The following is an 18,343-nucleotide window of genomic DNA, read 5'->3' as shown; positions in this document are numbered from 1 at the left end:
TACCCGTGAAATTGTGCTGAAATTAAAAGCACAAAACTGTGTAAGCTTAACTGTCATGTTGCTATTGAGAACTGTCAAACTCTGGCTATGGGTGCTTTCTCTAGGTATCTTAAGCTAACATGTAAAAAAATATTACTTAAAATATGTTCACAGTTTAGTGAGTAATAAGTAGCTATATAAAAGGTAATGATTTGGTCTTCCCCCATAAGCAATGATATGGCAGTCTCCAAGATCTGAAAAATAGGACCATCGAAATAAGTTTGTTTCACAGGCTGGAGAGTTGGCTCAGTGGTAAAGAGCATGCACTGCTTTTTGAGAGAACCTGAGTTCAAATCCTGGCACCCACTCAGCTGGCTCATTACTGCTTGCAACTCCAGTTCTAGGGGGACTCAACAGCTCTAACCTCTACAGACACATTCATGTACACAGAGCCATGTATCTGTATATACATATAATTAAAATAATAAAAATTAAAATGAAGAGTATTTGTTTAAGGTTGTTCCAATTTGGTCTAAAGGTTCTGTGATATTCATATCTATTGTTGGTGGTAATGTAAGAAATGTTAAAGACTGAAGACTCCAGGGAAGTTTCTTAAGTCCTCTTGATTCTGGTTTAACATGAACACAGCAAAGATCTTTGCCTACCATTCTAAGAATTGCACATATACAGCAAGCTGGCTTAAATTTAAGCCACATACATGCTGAGCATCTTCTCTCTACCCTAATTTTAGCTAGAAGCAACTGCCCAGGAGTTGCTGGTTTACAATAGTTCCTGTGTGCTTGTGTGTGCTTCTGATGCAGCTGAGTTTTGTCCAGTGGAGGCAAGTGACCTTAAGGCATCTTTGCCTTAACACAGCACACATGTCAAAAAGGCTGGGCGATTTCAGTGCTCATGTAAATCTAAAAAATGTTCATAAGAATCCTCTGTTTTTCATATGCCAGGCTTACCAGTCTGGAAAAATTACAAGTAAATTGAAAACTGGAAAACCCTCTTGTAAGTACAGGACTGAGCTCATCTGTAGAGCACTTGCCTCACATGTGAGGGACTCACTTCTGGATTCTATCTTCAGCATCACACGAAACACAAGCAAAACATCTCTACTTCCCAGGATACCTCAGGGTTCCCTCCGTCTCCCAAGGGCTTACTGAGACATGCTGATACAATGTCTCAGAACATGTGTCCATCAACAACATCAGCATTACAAGCTTTGCATAGAACAAGTGTCATTTTGGTGACTGTTAAGTGCAGAATTCTAAATGTGGTTTACTGTTAATCACAAATTCTGCAAGGGTTCAGAAAGGCTAGATTTAAAAACCACAGATTTCTATAAAAACCAATGATCCAATCAAATCCTCTCTCCCCACACCCTTCCTTTTTTTCTTATTTAAATCTGACCTGTCCTTAGACTACCCCATTAACCCACTGGGATCCTCCTGTCTGGTCTGGACTCAGATCCCAGACTTGATGCCTTTGGTCCCAAACTCCCGTTTAAGAACTGTCTCTGATCCACGGTTCTGAAGTTCCTAGTGCTGTCTTTCTAAGGTCTGGGGCAGAGGAAGAAACTCAATGATGAGTGCTTGCTTTGTGTATGTAAACCTTAAGTTTAACTGCCAGGAGGATTGCAGAGGGAAAGCAACCTGTGAAATAATGAAGCCTACTTCTGCTCTGAAGGGAAACCATGCCCTGCCCATTGGGTGGCCACCGAAGAAGGAAACCATTTCCCTTCCATCTGGGGAGAAGAGGGAAGATACAGAATAAGTTTAAAGGATTAGCTGCCTAGAGAGTTGGAAGTCCCCCACAATGTCACCTGAGGTGACAGCTTACCTTAAGTGGGAAGGCATACTGGAGAAAGGCTTCCCAAAGGGTACACTATGTGCTTGCTCAGGGGCTGGGCACCCATCCTATCTTGCTTAAAACCAAAGACCAGACAGGGGTAGGGATTAAGTATAATGGGGGACCATTTAAAGATCTCAGAAGAAATGCTGAAAAGGGGTTTGGAAAAGGAGTTTTAGAAGGGAGGGTATAAATGATCAATTCTATCAAACCTTCAGCCTGTAATAGGTAAAATGTCAGGCCCAGTGGCAGCCTTTTAATCACCAGTGCAATTTATGATGCATAAGAATCAACGAGGAGGCTTTTTGTAGCGGGTTATCAAAGTGTCAACAATGATTATTGCCAATATAGCTCTGTAAATGCCAATTGCAGGGCTGCTGCTTTCTTTCCAGCGGGTCCAGGGAAGAGGTGACGTGTTAAAAGCAGTCTTCTGACCCTCTTACTTCCTTCACACCGTCTTCACTTTACCCGAGGAAATCGGAACTGCATTTGGAGAACTGGGCAGAGCGATGTACAAAATGCATCTTTGTATAAATGCCTGAAACTCTCTCTCAAGAACACTGGCTTTTTAGAGAGTCAGGTCAAATCCCCCAGAGATCGAGTGAGTCCAGTTACATTTTCTTTTGCTCCTCCAGAGTCCCTGCTGTGGAGCTGGCCGGCTGGCAGTTTGCTAAGGCTGTCATTTGTAAAAGGCAGTCTGCTCAGCTATAATTAGTAATTTGATGTCACACTGGAATTGGACTGAAGCTGTGAAAAGATCGACCACCAGGGAGATTCGAATTTCTGTCTCATTTAGAGGGGGCGAAACTGCTGGAGTCATGAATGGAAGATGCCCTTCCACTAAAAAGCAAAGAATTAAGGAATCAAATAAGTCATAGCAGCTGTCAGAATTTGACAATTTTTTTTTCGGAAGGACTCCCATAAGAAAAATCTAGACATCTGTACATACGGGTTCTGATACTTATTGCCATAAAAGTTAATTCCATTATTGTTAGAATCTAGGCCCTATCTCCTCCAGTTCCATCTCCATTATTATGCTAATGAAACCACACTAATTACATGTCAAGGTGAAATCCAAGGGAATGGGACTTGTCTGCACCGATATCACTAAACATTGAAAACGACAGTTTTCAAAACTTGTCATCAACAAGTTAAAAGTACAGAAAATTAAATAATGACTCCAGCAAAGGTGAGAGCTGAGCTCACTAACTTAACCACGCCAGTGGAAAGTCTCGGGGAAGGAGGGTCTACATAAAGGCGACCATTCTGCGCAGGGCAGTGACGCACAGCAATGACAGCCACAGTTACTAGCTCTCCTCTCAGAGGCTAAATAGAAGAAATAGAGTATTTCAATAACTGGTACCAGTGACTATTCTGAAGGGGCTTATGGTTTTATTCATGAACCTCCCATGCTATGCTTCTAAGAAGAGTCCAAACTATTAATTGATCATGGGAAGAAAAATCAACAACTAAAAAAAAAAAAAAAAAAAAAGGGAGGGGGGAAGGTCAGAGTTCAACTCTGGCAGCACACTCCGTTAACTGGTTGTAATTGAGTATTTCTGGATTATCAGCAAACTCACAGATGGTGGAGCCACCCCACCCCACCACTCCAGCAGCCATACTCTCCTCAGTGACTATCAGTTTTAACTGCCTTCATAGGAGTTCTCCTCGATTTCCCAGTGAGACTCTGAAACACATGTGGATGGGTGAGGCAGCCCTCTAGAAGCTGACCTTTGGGGGATGAGTTGCCAGACCTCTAAACCCCCAACGGAGTGGAGAGTGCTTCACCCCTCCTCAGGGCAACAGTGTTGACCATGGCAATGCTTGTACTGCAGGAGTCACAGGGCCAAAGATTATGGACCAAGTGGCCCAAATCACACACCTGAAACCATGCGTGGAAAATGCTCAGACTCCTCAGGTGGAGGAAATATAAATGGTTTGAAACTAGGTCATTTCCTTGATTACTTTAAAAATAAATTAAAAAAAAAAAAAAAAAAAAGAGCCAAGATCCTGGGTGGACTGCTTTTTTGCCATCTTTAGCCTTCACGCCATGTTCTTTCTGGTTAATGCGGTTAATTTTCTCATCCATTTTCATGGCTTCTGGGATCAACATGATACTACCAGAAGGAATGTTTCGAGGGATGCTAGCCATTTACCCATGCCAGAGGTAAGAGCACGTCCTATCGGAGGCTTGAGGCAATGAACCTCTGCTTAGCCAAATTCTCTATTCTAGGGGCTAAAGAGCTTTAGGGAGGAGGGCAGGGGTACTGTGGCTGCTGCTGGCTTCTAGAAAGCATGTGGCCCTAAGACACATCGGTGCCTGATGTAAGGAAGTGTCACAGTTGTAAAATGTCAGAGTAAAATGTCAGTGCTTTCCCTTATATACACACCTGCTTGCCACCAACCCTGAGTTACAGGGGTTTTTCTTAGGTTTGGCTATTGCTGGAACAGCCCTTGTAAATGGAGGCTGAAGATACCAAAACCAATGCCTGGCATGGTCTCTAGGGTCTTGGTGATGGAAGCAGGGTGGTGGTGGTGAAGAAACCAAGTAACTATCACGGAGTACAAATGTTACCTTGTCTATGTCTTCTTTCCTGGGCCACTCTGTGGCTAAGATTTGGGAGTGTATGTATGGCCCTTTAAATAATTACATATTTTCTCTTAAAAATATAAAGAGTCTCAATAATGTACAACCTCTAAAAACTCCTCATATGCTAAAAGTTATATACTTTGCTCGAGTGTTTGAGCTTGAAAGAAATGCTCATTCAGCAACCCGGAATTTAAGAGGCATTGTTGCCTAAGTTCTTAGTATCTTCAAGGGAGCCTAGATGAAACATAAAAATATACACTCAGTAAAAAATACAAGGGGCAGCCACTGTGTCCTGCTCTCTGCCACACTTCTTCACCACTGCAGTCTGGCTTCTGCTCCTATCCACCTTCTTGTGTGGCATGCCCTCTACAGCCTGGCAAGCACCTGCTTACCACAGATGCCCAACAGGTGCTTGACTGAATGACTGAGGCTCTTGCTCGTCTGGCTGTGGCTGGTGGTAGCAAGACTCTCTCACACCCAGCACTCCTTCCTTGGGAGATTCGAGCTCGTCTATGCTGACTGCCCTTTCTTCGCCAGGACCCCTGGTCAGCCTCATACGCCTGTGGACACCTCTGTTCTGCTACATTTGCATTCCACAGTCTTTGCCTGCTGCTGTGGTTCAGGGAGTGCAAAGATCCTCTGGTCAGGTCTGAAGAAGGTGAGTTGTCTTTCACAGCCTCCCTCGAGACACACCCTGTCCCGATCACCTCCGACATTTGATCTGAATAAATGAATTTGCTCTATATTTTTTTCCACCACCAAATCTCTCTGTGGTGTGGCTAGCTGTGTACACCAACGAACCCAGGCCCCGCCTACGGGCTACTGCACTGGTCTTGCCTCTGGCCTATGGATTCCCCCTGGAGCCTGTTATGTGTCATGTTCCTCTAGCTAGCCTCCTAAGGGGCCCAGTGGCCTCTGCAGGACTTGCCACTCTTTCTCTGGATCCTTCCCTCTTTGTCCAAATCATCTCTACCAGGGAACATTTTCTTTCCTGATCTCATGTCTTATTGACCAATTCTGAACATTGTATACTGAAACTTTTAAGACTGAAAGACCTCTTGACAATACTCCTAACAGCCTGACCCTTCAAGTCTACAATTCTGTTAAAAGAAACCAAATGAGATTTAAGTTTTACTTGATTCCCAATAAGTCAGGAGATACAAAGATGCAGTCTTTCATCTCTCATTTTAAAAAGCAAAACCAACCCTACCACTGTATACTTGACAAACTGGATGCTCACCCGAGTCAGTAGGTAATGGCCAATAAAAAGGACAAAGAAGAGGCAAAGAACACAGTCAGAGTCGGGGTCTAATGGGGTAAAGAGGGCTTGGGAGCCCAGAGCTCACACTCTGAGCTGGAGTTCCACTTCAGCTAACTTTACAGTCTGTGCATAGCAGGTGGCATGTGATCCATTTCTGTCAACCACACACACAACTAGTAACTAGTAGCTGTAGCATTCCTAGCCACTGAGGAAAGGGGATGAAGGCATGCATTTCTAGGCTGCTGGGACTGCTACTTGTGCTGGAGGCAGCAACACGTTGGTGGGGTATGAGAAGAATGGACAAAAACACTGTACAGCCCCACTCCTGGGACAGTGAGGGGCACCACCATGCTTACCTTTTCTTTATCACTAGCTTCTCTAGCCACTGTCGAGCCCTGAAACACAAAGAAATGGTTAAGAATGGACTTCACGGGATGCTTGGTTTCCCATGGACACAGTATGTAAGTGATTCTGGGCAGAATGGAGAAGAAAAAGCTAGCTCTGTCCTAGGTCCAGCCTCAGCATGCTCCCCTCGTTCCAAAGCCCTCATCTGGTCTGTGGCTCCCCCTACAAGTGTTCCTGTCTACTGCCCACTCTTCTCCAACCAAATCCTTGTCACTGTTGCCAGACTTGTCATTCTCAGATTCTTACCCACCTTCTTGGAAGTCAGACAACATGCCATCACTTGAGGAATAAACTTGCCATGCATTGATCAAAACATGAAAGGTTTCACTATCGTCAAAAGGGAGGTGGGCTATCAGATGGCTGGGGCCACAAAAGCATTGGATGCCCTTTCCCCATAAACAACCTCCAGATGTGGACCATCCTGCCTCTGACAGCTTTCTTTGTACCACACGCTCACTGTACTCTCCCCAGTGTGTTACTGAAGGACAGCTCCACTGAGCTCTGAGCACATCCCCTGTGAGCACTGACTCACTTTGGAGATTCCTTCAAAGCCACAGGCTTCCTCACACCTCTTTTGTTCTAGGTCTTATGCCGAGCACTGGGGTACAAAGTGGAAAAAAACACAGTCCTTGATCTCCGCAGCACCTAGTCTATGGCACAGGTTTTCAAAAGCATCCTCAGAGATGTGCTGGCCAAATGCCTGATGGGAGGCAGGAAGTCACTTCTGAAATCCCCAGGAGGCAGTGCTCAAGCAGAGAAACTTTCCTTTTTGCGGGGGATTTTAATTCATAAAGAAAAGCTACGGAGCACACAGACAAGTCGAGTCTTACTTTAGATTTCTAAATATGTGAATTCAACAACCTGTGGCTCCCCCATGGCAGACTCTGTGTTTACTGACAAGTGGCTGGAGAAGGATCAGAGAGTTTCTGACTTGTTCTGCCCTGGCACCAGATGCCTGAACTGCTACAGTGGAGTGTTTTGCTAACTTGGTCACTGCTCAAACACACATCTATCATCCTGGATCATAAAAATCACCAATCACAAAGGGAGCTCATACTTGATTTGAACAGAACAGTTGGTTAGATAAGGAGAGAAAAAACCCTCCCCATGACACCTCTCCACTGATATGTGCACACAGATGCAGAAACTGGCAGCAGCAGGGGGTGGGGGTGGGTGGTGTCCCACAATTGGGGAGCGGGGACAGGAGCAAGCTTGAGACACCCCAGTGTCAGTTCATGACTGCCTGGCACTTGGCATGCAGGACTGGTGGGTATCAAGCCCCTGGTGAGTAGCCCAGAGTTGCTTGGGGAGCAAGCCAGAGAAGCACCAGGCGGAGTTGCCACATGAGGGTCTATTCTAGCACAGTTGGGATTCAAGGCGTGCTCCGCCACCACCAGGCCAGGTCCGCTTTCTACCAGTGATGGCTAGTCTTTATTGTCAACTTATTGTAATCTAGAAAAATCTGAGGAAAAAGTCTTAACGAGGGACTGTCTGTGAGCATCTCTGTGGGAGATTATCTTGATTATGTTAATCGAGATAGGAAGCCCTTCCTACTGTGGGTGACCCTATTCCTAAGGCAGAGGATCTTGGATTGTATAAAAGTGTGATAAAGCACTCTGAACAGAAGTGTGCACGCATGCACAGATTCATTACTATCTGTTCTAGACGGTGGGCGTAATGTGTTCAGCAACTTCAGGTGCCTGTCACCTTGGCATTCCCACAATGATGGCCTGCGAGGAACCTGGAACTGCAAACCAATAACGTCAAAGGAAGACACTGTCTAGTTAGGGTTGCTCATATGGGTCAGTAACATCTTTCTTTCCTCTGTACACTGCCTTATAACATTTCTCTCTCTCTCTCTCTCTCTCTCTCTCTCTCTCTCTGAGAAGGTATCTATAGCTCTTGAGCACTGCCTAGGGTATTGGGCAGAGGAGGAAGCAATTCTACTTTTGTAACCTGTGTGTGTGTGTGTGTGTGTGTGCGTGCACTGTATGTATGAGTATGTATGTGTGCACTGTATCTGGGGGTAAGGATAACCCTGGAGGTTGTTTGGGCCATTTCCTTTTTATTTCTATGTGACCAGTAGGGATGGTCACATGATTTTTGATACTCTGTAATTCAATATGTCAACATTAAGAGAAGCTGTGTTAATTAAGGAACCACTATGTCTCCAGTGAGACAGGTATGACTATAAAACCACACACTGGGACCAGTGCTCGCCACTGACCATGGGTATTAATGAACAGGGTACAAGTTCTCCAGGCTAACTAAGGTAGTCCTGACATTAAGTCTTGGTGTGTTATTAAAGAATATCTACAATTACACCCCAAACTCCACATTTCTCCTTCCCAACTACACATTTGTGTGGACTCAGCTGTTTTTCCCAGCTACTCATGCAAATACCGCTAAGTATTGACAGCAGGATTGGACAGGACATTTCAACTGTTCCTAATGAATCCACACATTACAGAGACCTGAAATCAGGGGCAGGAGAGGACTAGGAGGGAAGGAGGCGTGGGGAGGAGTGCACGATATACAAACACGAAAGCCAAAGGACACATTTAACTAAAACAAAATGTAAAGGCATGGGGGTGGGCTGTGTGAGGGGAGGAAGGGGTGCAGAATTCCAGACGTGAGGTGAATAAATAAATTAATTAATTAATAGAAAGAAATGTAAAACCATGAGGCTTGACTCACTAATAGTTTGCTTTTGAAAAATATAGTTGTCATAAAAATCCATTAATATGTAGTAGTTTAATATTATTTAAAATAACTATAAATATTAATATCAATAGTTTAGTGTTTCTCATAAATTTCTTTCAAGCAAAGATTTATTCTTATTTATATGTAAGGGAATACAAGGGAGCCTATATATTTATATGTAAGGGTTTATGGGGGCGACCAGAAGAGGATGTCAGACCCCCTGGAAGTGGGAGTTAAAGGTGGTTATGAGCTGCCTGATCCTAGGAACTAAATTCGTGTCCTCTGGAAGAGCAGCAAGTACTCTTAACTGCAGAGCCATCTCTCCAGCCCTGCTTCTAACTCTAATACTGTAGATATCTAGACATAACCAACAGAAGGCAAAGCTTTGTAGGGTCCTCTTTTGTGCATGTGAATGAATCCTAAGATTAAACAAAACAAAACAACCAATCAAACAAACAAAAAACCAAAATCCTTAGAACTGAGTACCACAGATCAGGGGAAGATGAACTTTTTCAGGGTCAGAGAGTAAATATCTTAGCCTCATGGTCCATACAGTATCTCTGGTCACTGCTCACAGCGCCCCATACAGTGTGAAAGCATAGATAACACAGAAACCATGCACATGAGGACACAGCAACAGAACTTTATAAAGATGCAACCCCCTCTTGGTCTTGGCATACATACATTGTCAGAGTTGGCTGTCTAAAAGTCAGGTCATGTCACTGAATTCAGAATTCTCCAGTGGTCTCGTTTTAAATTGTTGGTATGTCTGATCTCGGGCTTTCCTGTCCCCCCTGTCATTTCTCTCGAGATGGGACCAATGCCACCCTTTCAGATGCACCTTAGCTAACATCCTAGCTGGAAACGTATGCCTTGGTAGGCCTGGTGGTACAGGCCTGTGGTCCCAGGCACTAGGCAAGCTGAGGCAGGGTGCTATCACTCAAGGTCTGTGTTGGCTTCAGGATGAGTTCAATGCTAGCTTGGGCAGACCTTGTCTCAAAATAAGAAGAAAACTGGCTGAGATCGTGGCTTAGTAGTAGAGTACTTGTTTACTGTTAATAAAAACTAGTGTGACGTTCCCCTGTTCATTTCTATCCACAGCACTCATGATTTATCAATAATAGTAAATAATAATGGTAGCAATCATCCCTACTTAAAGATCTGTTCGGTTTTCTTTTATCATTGTATGTGTGTGTTTTATGCACGTGAAGTAGAGGACAGGAGGCCAACTTCTGGGAACCAATTCTTTCCTTCTATCCTGGATTCTGAAGAGTGACCTTGGGCTATGAGGCTTAGGGGGCAAGTGCCCCCAGTTTACCTGCTGGGCCACCTTGCTGTCCCTGGTCTGTTTAACTCATAAACTATCCCCAGCACTTAGCTACAAATGGCATGTGGCTGACATGCTTGTAATAACATGGGCTGCTTATTCCTATGTGCTGGCAATTGCCTGCTAGATTCAAGCTCTTGAAGCATCCTGACCATTGGGTTTACACGATAACATATACAATATGGATGGGTAGGCTTGAGCAAATGAACATGAAACTTATTGAAAATTATCAAAGTCAACCTCACCTTTAAGTCGTATTTCCTATATACAGATAGCCGGTGGCTGAACACGTTCCTTGTAACAATCACATATATTTCCACTCCATCGACATTAAGCCGGTACATTCCCAAGAACTGAGGAAGAAGTGTGACCCCGTGACATTCCACTATATACTGTATAGGAGAGAAAGAAAGGAAAAGTAGCTGACAAAATGCCGTGTATCATTTATATAAAGGAGAAATGTCCAATTCTTGAGGTTTTCTTTTCAGAAAACATTTAAGCTGCTTTATGCTGCTCACCTATCAGATCTGTGTTCTCTCTCTCTCTAAATCTGAACATTTAATCTTACCACTAAAGATATTCTTTCCCTAGTAGCCCAACTAATCTGTAATGTCAAAATTGAACACAGTGGCTCAAGCCAAGAAAGGAAATCCCTTTGAAGTGAAGGACTGTCCACCTCTGTCCTCCTCCCCCTCCCCTGAGAATGACTTCACCTCTAGATCTAAACCTTGAGGGTAGTGAGGCAGAGGGTGAAGAAGAGGATACTGGGAGTCTGGTGCTGGAAGCTTGGGTGTTCTGCTTTCCATCTTGATTTCAGTGGGTGTGAAGGGGCCCCGAGTTACCGACAGACAAGCCAGCTTTCTTTGGCTAGGGGCTAGGTGCCATCAAGTCCCAGGCTTGCAAAAACACAGCATGACTTGGGTCATGTGCCAATGAGCCACAAGAGGGAGCTACTTCCTCTTGGAAGTAGCCATTGATAAACTACCACAGGGACCAAAATGGGGGTGGGGAGGGGAGAGTCTAAATGAGCCTTTTGATGCCCACGACACAGATTAAACCTCCAGCATAGTAGCAACACCCCAAATCCAGTGTTGTAAACACCCTACCCATTTGCCTACACCAGATGCCTGGAAGGATGACTACCAAGGGTTAAGGCTTGTATTTTGGATTGTTCCGGGGAGTGTGCCTGTGTGCATGTGTGTTGCATACATACATGTACTGAGGTTACAGGTGCATGTTCCCACGCTTGGCTTTTTACATGGGCATCGGGGATTCAAACTTCATCTTTACAAAACAAGTCACACAGTCATCTCTTTAACCCCTATTTCGAGTCTTTAAAAAAGGTTACACTGTTTGATTTAAAAACAAAAAAACTTTAACAAAAACATTCTAATTGGATTTTTTAGTGATAAACATTATTAGTGATCAACTCTAGGAATATTTAATTAGCTAAAGAAGAAAAAAGTTCTCGATCTTGCTCACTGGAGCTACACAGCATCTGTCACTGCAGCTGGCTTTAGTTCTGCAGTCCTGACAGATTTCCAAGACGCTTCAGACCCCCCTGCCTTACAGGTAACAGCTGAGATGTATATTTGCGCTCAGTCTATTTTTTTTTTTTTCTCCACTGAGTTTCTCCTCAGCTTGTTACTTGAAATCAGATGAGTGGAGCTTAATTTCAAACCAATAAATGGACTTGAGGTTTGCTAATGCACAACAGGTGCTTAATAGCTCTCGGTTGAAAAGGAAATTTCCCACAGCAACGGAAGGGATTAAAAAGTGTGTTGTTTGCCAGCAGTAGAAGGTGGATGAGCAGTCTTAGTTTCATCTTCCAGAAAATGAGTACGCAAACCGCTGTGAGTGTGGCAAGTTAGAGGATGTCAAAAGACCCCACACCAGTCTGTACTGAACACTTATCAATGACGTGATGTTAGCTGTCACTCAAGACCGAGGTAGGAAACTGTAACATCACACCGATCTCTCCCTTGCTTGGAACCTCTAACAGCCAAGTCTGCTCTGCGGCTCACTCTATGGCAAGCATCATTTTGCAGACCTGGATTTTTTTTTTTTCCCTTAAGGCCTGTACTGGCTGATCAACTCCTCCACTCACATTCTTATCCTTAAAGCTGTAGTTCAGTGATAAAGCACATAACTCACATGTACTCAGCCAAAGGGTCCATCCCTAGTACCACAAACAACAAGGAATGCCAAGATGGAGATCTGTACACAGCCACAGACAGCCTGGCTCACAGTTGTACCACCCATAGTGACCAATGCTAAGGAGCAGTATGCGGGAAACTGACAAGCTTTGGTTTTGGAAATATGCCCACACAGGTTATACACTACAATTTCCTTGCCTCCAGAGTAGATAATGGGGCACAAACAATCAACTTGGATGCATTTTGTTCACAAGTGTCAGCTGTACTTAGTTCCCCCATGGGGCTCTTTGATGAACACAGATGAAATGAACTTCCAACTCCCGAGTGTATAAACAAACAAGACCACAAATTATATCAAAGCCTGTCCTTTTCCCTATCAGCGTTGCCAAACTGCATTTGATACTATTAGTCTAGAAAGACCTTAGGACCAGGGATTCTGAAGGAAAGAACATTCTACCCACTGGCTGGAGTTCTGGATGGGGATCTGAGAAAGTGCCATAGCTGCGCAGTGCTGGTGCTGAAACAAGGGCACTGCTGCTGCCTGTTCTCAACTTCCCAGGTTCCTGTCTGGCTTCTTCCTCCATTGTGTGCCTATACATATGGGGTTTACTCAGAGCCTTGACAAAAGTCATTCTTCTCACCTTCCCACTCCACACGATTTGTAGGCACCTCACCTCCCCTTCATTCTCTGCAGCCCAGAAGCTCATCATTGCAGCCAACACTCATCTTTCCAGGTTTAGTCACATAGGATTCTCTACTCAGTCATGTAGCATCTTTGCACACTATAAGCTCCGTGAAGAGACCCCGTTTCTATTTTGTTCATTGTCAAATCCCAGCACTTGTGTCTAGCATGTCAAGAGCATTTAATGAATAAATACACTGAGCAAATTCAGAAAACAGGGGGCTGGAGAGATGGCTCACTGGTTAAGTGTGCTTGGTGCTCTTCCAGAGGACCCAAGCTAGATTCCCTGCACCCACATGGCATCTAACAGTTATCTGTGACTTCAGTTCCAGGGGTTCAGGCATTCTCTTTTGGCTTCTGTGGGTACCAGGCATGCACAGGGTGCAAAGACACACAAGCAGGCAAAACACCCATACACTAAAAAAAAAAAAAAAAAAAAAAAAGAGAAATGACCCCAGGTACATCTTACAAATACTCTGCTGTACACACTACAAACAAACTCTTTGTTCACAATTGTATTAGGATTCTCAACTCTTGGCATTAGGAATCTGGATGTTCTAGATTTTGAAAGCAGGGGTGGTAAAGTCCAATTTGAATTATAAACGAGGGGGATGCTCAGGAATCTCTTGATGACGTAATCATACAAGGAAAACGAAGGTTTGTGTCAGCCACAGGAGGACAGAGCGTCTCAGCTTCACCTCCAGTTACATGAGTAACTCAAGGGAGAAAAGGTTTACATGGCTCACAATTCCAGGTTACAGTCCATCACTGCGGGGAAGTCAAGGCAGCAGGAAGAGGAAGTGATTAGCCATACCCGACTCACTCTAAAGCAGAGAGCAATGAATGAATGAATGAATGAATGCACGCACACACACACACACACACACACACACGCATGCATGCATGCTAGCCCTCATGTCACTTTATCCACTTCACAGTTCAGGACTCCCTGCCTAGGTAATGGTGTCACCCATAGTGGGTGAGTCTTTCCTCTAAGCACTACTAGGCGCTCTCACAGGCACGCCCACAGGCCAACCTAATCTAGATAGTGTCTTACCGAGACTGCATTCTGAGGTGATCCTACACTGTGACAAGCTGACAACTGAAACTAACCATTCTAGAAGTATCACAGAAAATGGTCAGAGAGTACGGAGTCTGCTATCCCATGGTTAACTCGAGGACAACTCTGGTAAGAGTCACAGCTTACATGTTGTGCAGCTATGTTGCTGAGGAAAACGGCTCAGTATGCTCTCATTCTGGGCATTGTAGGTATCATGTGACGGTTGCAAGTGCAGGGAAAGGCAGCTGACTCACAGACCATTGGATGACTTAAATAGAATTAATGCTGGAAAATTTCCCAATTTCTCCAAGTATGTAAAAACTTACTAAGATGGCAAATGATGACCTTGCAAGCCACAGGATGATGTGGAAAAATCCACAGGTACCTCCTTTCCCCCTCCATCCTTGCTTTTTTTCACAGTGACTAGGAAGGAAACTTCTGTCCTCCACAGGAACTAGGGAGAAACCTGGTGCTTTTGAGCTGCCCTGTGCTAGGTGGGTGTGGTGGTACACACATCTCTAGGAAGGTTGAATCCTGAAGACTGAGTTCAAGGTCAGCGTGGGCTAAGTAGTGAGACCTGTCCTTACAAAAACAAAACAAACAAAACAAAAACCAATGTTCTAGGCTGAAGACTGAATATAAGGACAAAGAGCCTCAGAGAACAAAGACCAAAATGTGCAGAGGGAGAAGACTTAGCAGGGAGGGAATAAGAGGAAACATGGGCTAGAGTGATGGCTCGGCGGTTAAAAGTGCTGCACTGACTGCTCTCCCAGAGACCCTAAGTTCAATTCCCAGTAAGCACATGATGACTCACAACCATATGTAATGGGATCTGATGCCTTCTTCTGGTGTGTCTGAAGACAGCAACAGTGTACTCACATACATAAAGTAAATATATATATATATATATATATATATATATATATATATATTCTTTTTACAAAAAGGAGAGGAAACAAGAGGGGGGAGAACCCCCAAAAGAACCAGGGGACCTCCCCTAAAACATTCTCAGGGAAATGGTTACACAGACATAGTTTTTTATGGTGTGCATGCCTGCATGCATGCCTGTTACAGGCATGTGCATGCCTTGGTGTGGATGCAGAGGTGCAGCATCTCTCCTTCGGATCCTTGAGGCAGGGTCTCCCAAGCACAGCTGGGTACCAGGCTAGATGGCCGGCACACTTCTGAGGATTCTCCCCTCTGCACCTTCCACCTTGCCAGGATAATAGAGAAGTGCCTTCCCATCTGGATTTTCATGGGTTCTGAGGATGCAGCTCAGGGATACAAGCTTACACAGCAGGCTCTTTGTCCACTGAGCCATTTTGCTAGTCCAGCCAATGGTCACATGACATTTTAAAGAAATGGCAGGAGTTCCCTGTTTCAAGGAATATCTGTAAAGTATTTTCATAAATGAATAATGCTCCGTATATGTACCAGGTAAGACAATGTCTTATAAACATAAAATTTATATTCAAAATTTATTGCTGCATTCTTCTACTTTTAGGTAACAACTGAGAACTTCCCTTTAAAGACTTCGGGTGAATTAGGAAAATAATTTGTTCAAACGCTTCAAGAACAACAAGCAGGTGTACTGGGTACCACATGCTATGATTTTTTTCTTTAGTATCTATTATTTAGTGCCTTTTAAAATTGAGTCAAAACATCTTTAGCATCCAGTCATTCCTACCACTGCTTACAGGCACAGGGACAAATGTGAGGAGGCTTTGATTTTTTTCTCTTTTTTATGCTTAATTTCCAAATTATAAATATAGAAAAGTAGTCAGGTATGGTGGTACACACCTGTAATCCCCACACTTGGGAAGTTAAACCTTGAGTTTGAGGTTAGAATGGGCTACATTACATCTGAGGTGCCATCTATACAAAGGTTGAGAGGGCTGCTCCCAGTGGCTACTCAAAGCTGGCATTCTCTGGGAGGTATTTCTTGATGGGCCCAAGTGCTAACCATTAAATCTATCCTTCTTGGCCTCTAATGTCATCAGACTCTTCTGCAACATCAAAGAAGCCCCTGTGGCCCATGTGGTTTTCAGTGCTTGCATCACACTCATGACCTGAGCTTGCATCTGTAGATGCTGAATACTGGTTCCCTAATTTTAACAAGTAAATTTTCTATCATCTATTCTTGGGGCTAACTTAATCGCTGTATTCCTGGGGTCCGATTCTATATTCTCCATAGGAATTCATCACATTACCTATGCTTGCATTAACATTATTTTTATTAAACACTGCTTACAACATGCTACCTGCCTGCATTATGTACTATGTCATAGCTTCTGTTTTATTCCCAGAGTGTTTTCAAATTTTTTTTAAATATGTAGCCAGTAGGTCTGGCTATAACTGGCATTTCTAACATAAGTGACTGCTACTTGCTGTGTCCCGCCTTCTGCTCCAAAGTCTATGGATACGTGATGTGATGTTACAGCCAGCCTGAGTTAAATAGTGAAACTTTGCCTCCAAAATCCAAGACAAAGAATGTAACAAAAAGCACATAATAAAAAGCTGTTGACCTGGGGGAGCCATCTTGGTTCCCAGATCCCTCAGAGACTACTCTGCACAGGTGAGAGTGTGGACTACAGAAGCTAACAGCTTCTGGGACAGGTGGAAGGCACACAGCTTCTGGGGCAGACCCCGTTTTGGGCTCCAGACATCTGGGCACCTTCCCCGCCAGAGGAGAAGTGTTCACTCCGCCCAGGTGGGCTTTACCGGAGCACCTGGGGGAGCCATATCTGGTCTGGGATCTCTCAAGAGACTAGACTGTGTAGGTGAGAGTGCCAACTACAAAAACTACACAGCTTCTGGGACAGGCAGAAGTGACACAGCTTCTGGGACAGGCCATGTTTTGGGCCTTCATCTTCTGCCAGGAGCAGATCCGAACATCAGATATCTGTGCACTTCCCAGCAAGAGAAGAGCTTGCCTGCAGAGAGTACTCTGACCACTGAAAGTCAGGCGAGAGCTAGTCTCCCATGTCTGCTGATAAAGGCTAACAGAATCTCGGGAGGAACAAGCTCTACTAACCAGAGACAACTATAACAATTAATTACAGAGATTACCAGATGGCTGAAGGCAAATGTAAGAATCTTACTAACAGAAACCAAGACCACTCACCATCATCAGAAACCAGCACTCCCACCTCAGCCCATCCTGGATACCCCAACACTTCCGAAAAGCTAGACCCGGATTTAAAAGCATATTTCATGATGATGGTAGAGGACATCAAGAAGGACTTTAATAACACTGCTAAAGAGGTACAAATCCTTGTAGAAAAACAGGAAAACACAACCAAACAGCTAGAAGTCCTTTAAGAAAAACAGAAAAACACAACCAAACAAGTGATGGAATTGAACAAAACAATATAAAACCTAAAAAGGGAAGTAGACACAATAAAGAAAACACAAGGTGAGGCAACACTGGAGATAGAAACCCTAGGAAAAAAAAATCTGGAACCATAGATTCGAGCATTAGCAACAGAATACAAGAGATGGAAGAGAGAATCTCAGGTACAGAAGATTCCATAGAGAACATGGGCACAACAATCAAAGAAAATGCAATGCAAAAATAACCTAAGTCAAAACATCTAGGAAATCCAAGACACCATGAGAAGACAAAACCTACAGATAATAGGAGTAGACAAGAAAGAAGATTTTCAATTTAAAGTGCCAACAAATATCTTCAACAAAATTATAGAAGAAAACTTCCCATGCCTAAAGAAAGAGATGCCCATGAACATACAAGAAGCCTACAGAACTCCAAATAGACTGGACCAGAAAAGAAATACCTCCCGACACATAATAATCAGAACAACAAACACACTAAATAAAGATAGAATATTAAAAGCAGTAAGGGAAAAGGGTCAAGAAATATATAAAGGCAGGCCTACTAGAATTACACCAGACTTTTCACCAGAGACTATGAAAGCCAGAAGATACTGGACAAATGTTATACAGACACTAAGAGAACACAAATGCCAGCCCAGGCTACTATACCCAGCCAAACTTTCAATTACCATAGATGGAGAAACCAAAGTATTCCATGACAAAACCAAATTCACACAATATCTTTCCACAAATCCAGCCCTTCAAAGGATAATAACAGAAAAAAAAATACAAGGACGGAAACTACCCCTAGAAAAAGCAAGAAAGTAATCCTTCAACAAACCTAAAAGAAGACAGCCACAAGAACAGAATGCCAACTTTAACAACAAAAATAATAGGAAGCAACAATTACTTTTCCTTAATATCTCTTAATATCAATGGACTCAATTCCCCAATAAAAAGACATAGACTAACAGACTGGCTAAACAAACAGGA

General features: G+C 43.7%; 1 protein-coding gene across 3 annotated transcripts in view; it reads right to left on the bottom strand.

The window, feature by feature from the left end:
* The window catches only part of Pip4k2a (phosphatidylinositol-5-phosphate 4-kinase type 2 alpha), a 156,804-nt gene that overhangs the window by 16,860 nt on the left and 121,601 nt on the right, over positions 1 to 18,343 (bottom strand). For all 3 annotated transcript variants that reach the window (XM_021151115.3, XM_021151106.3, XM_085835150.1), the window contains 2 exons: positions 10,365 to 10,511; positions 6,041 to 6,079 (listed from right to left, as the gene is read on the bottom strand). In XM_021151115.3, coding sequence (XP_021006774.1) covers positions 6,041 to 6,079; positions 10,365 to 10,511 — 186 coding nt within the window. The remainder of the gene's footprint in view (positions 1 to 6,040; positions 6,080 to 10,364; positions 10,512 to 18,343) is intronic.

Source organism: Mus caroli, unplaced genomic scaffold (assembly GCF_978045245.1).
Source record: "Mus caroli unplaced genomic scaffold, Mus_caroli_1 scaffold_2, whole genome shotgun sequence".
NCBI classification, from domain to species: domain Eukaryota; kingdom Metazoa; phylum Chordata; class Mammalia; order Rodentia; family Muridae; genus Mus; species Mus caroli.
This window is presented reverse-complemented; position numbering and strand designations above follow the sequence as displayed.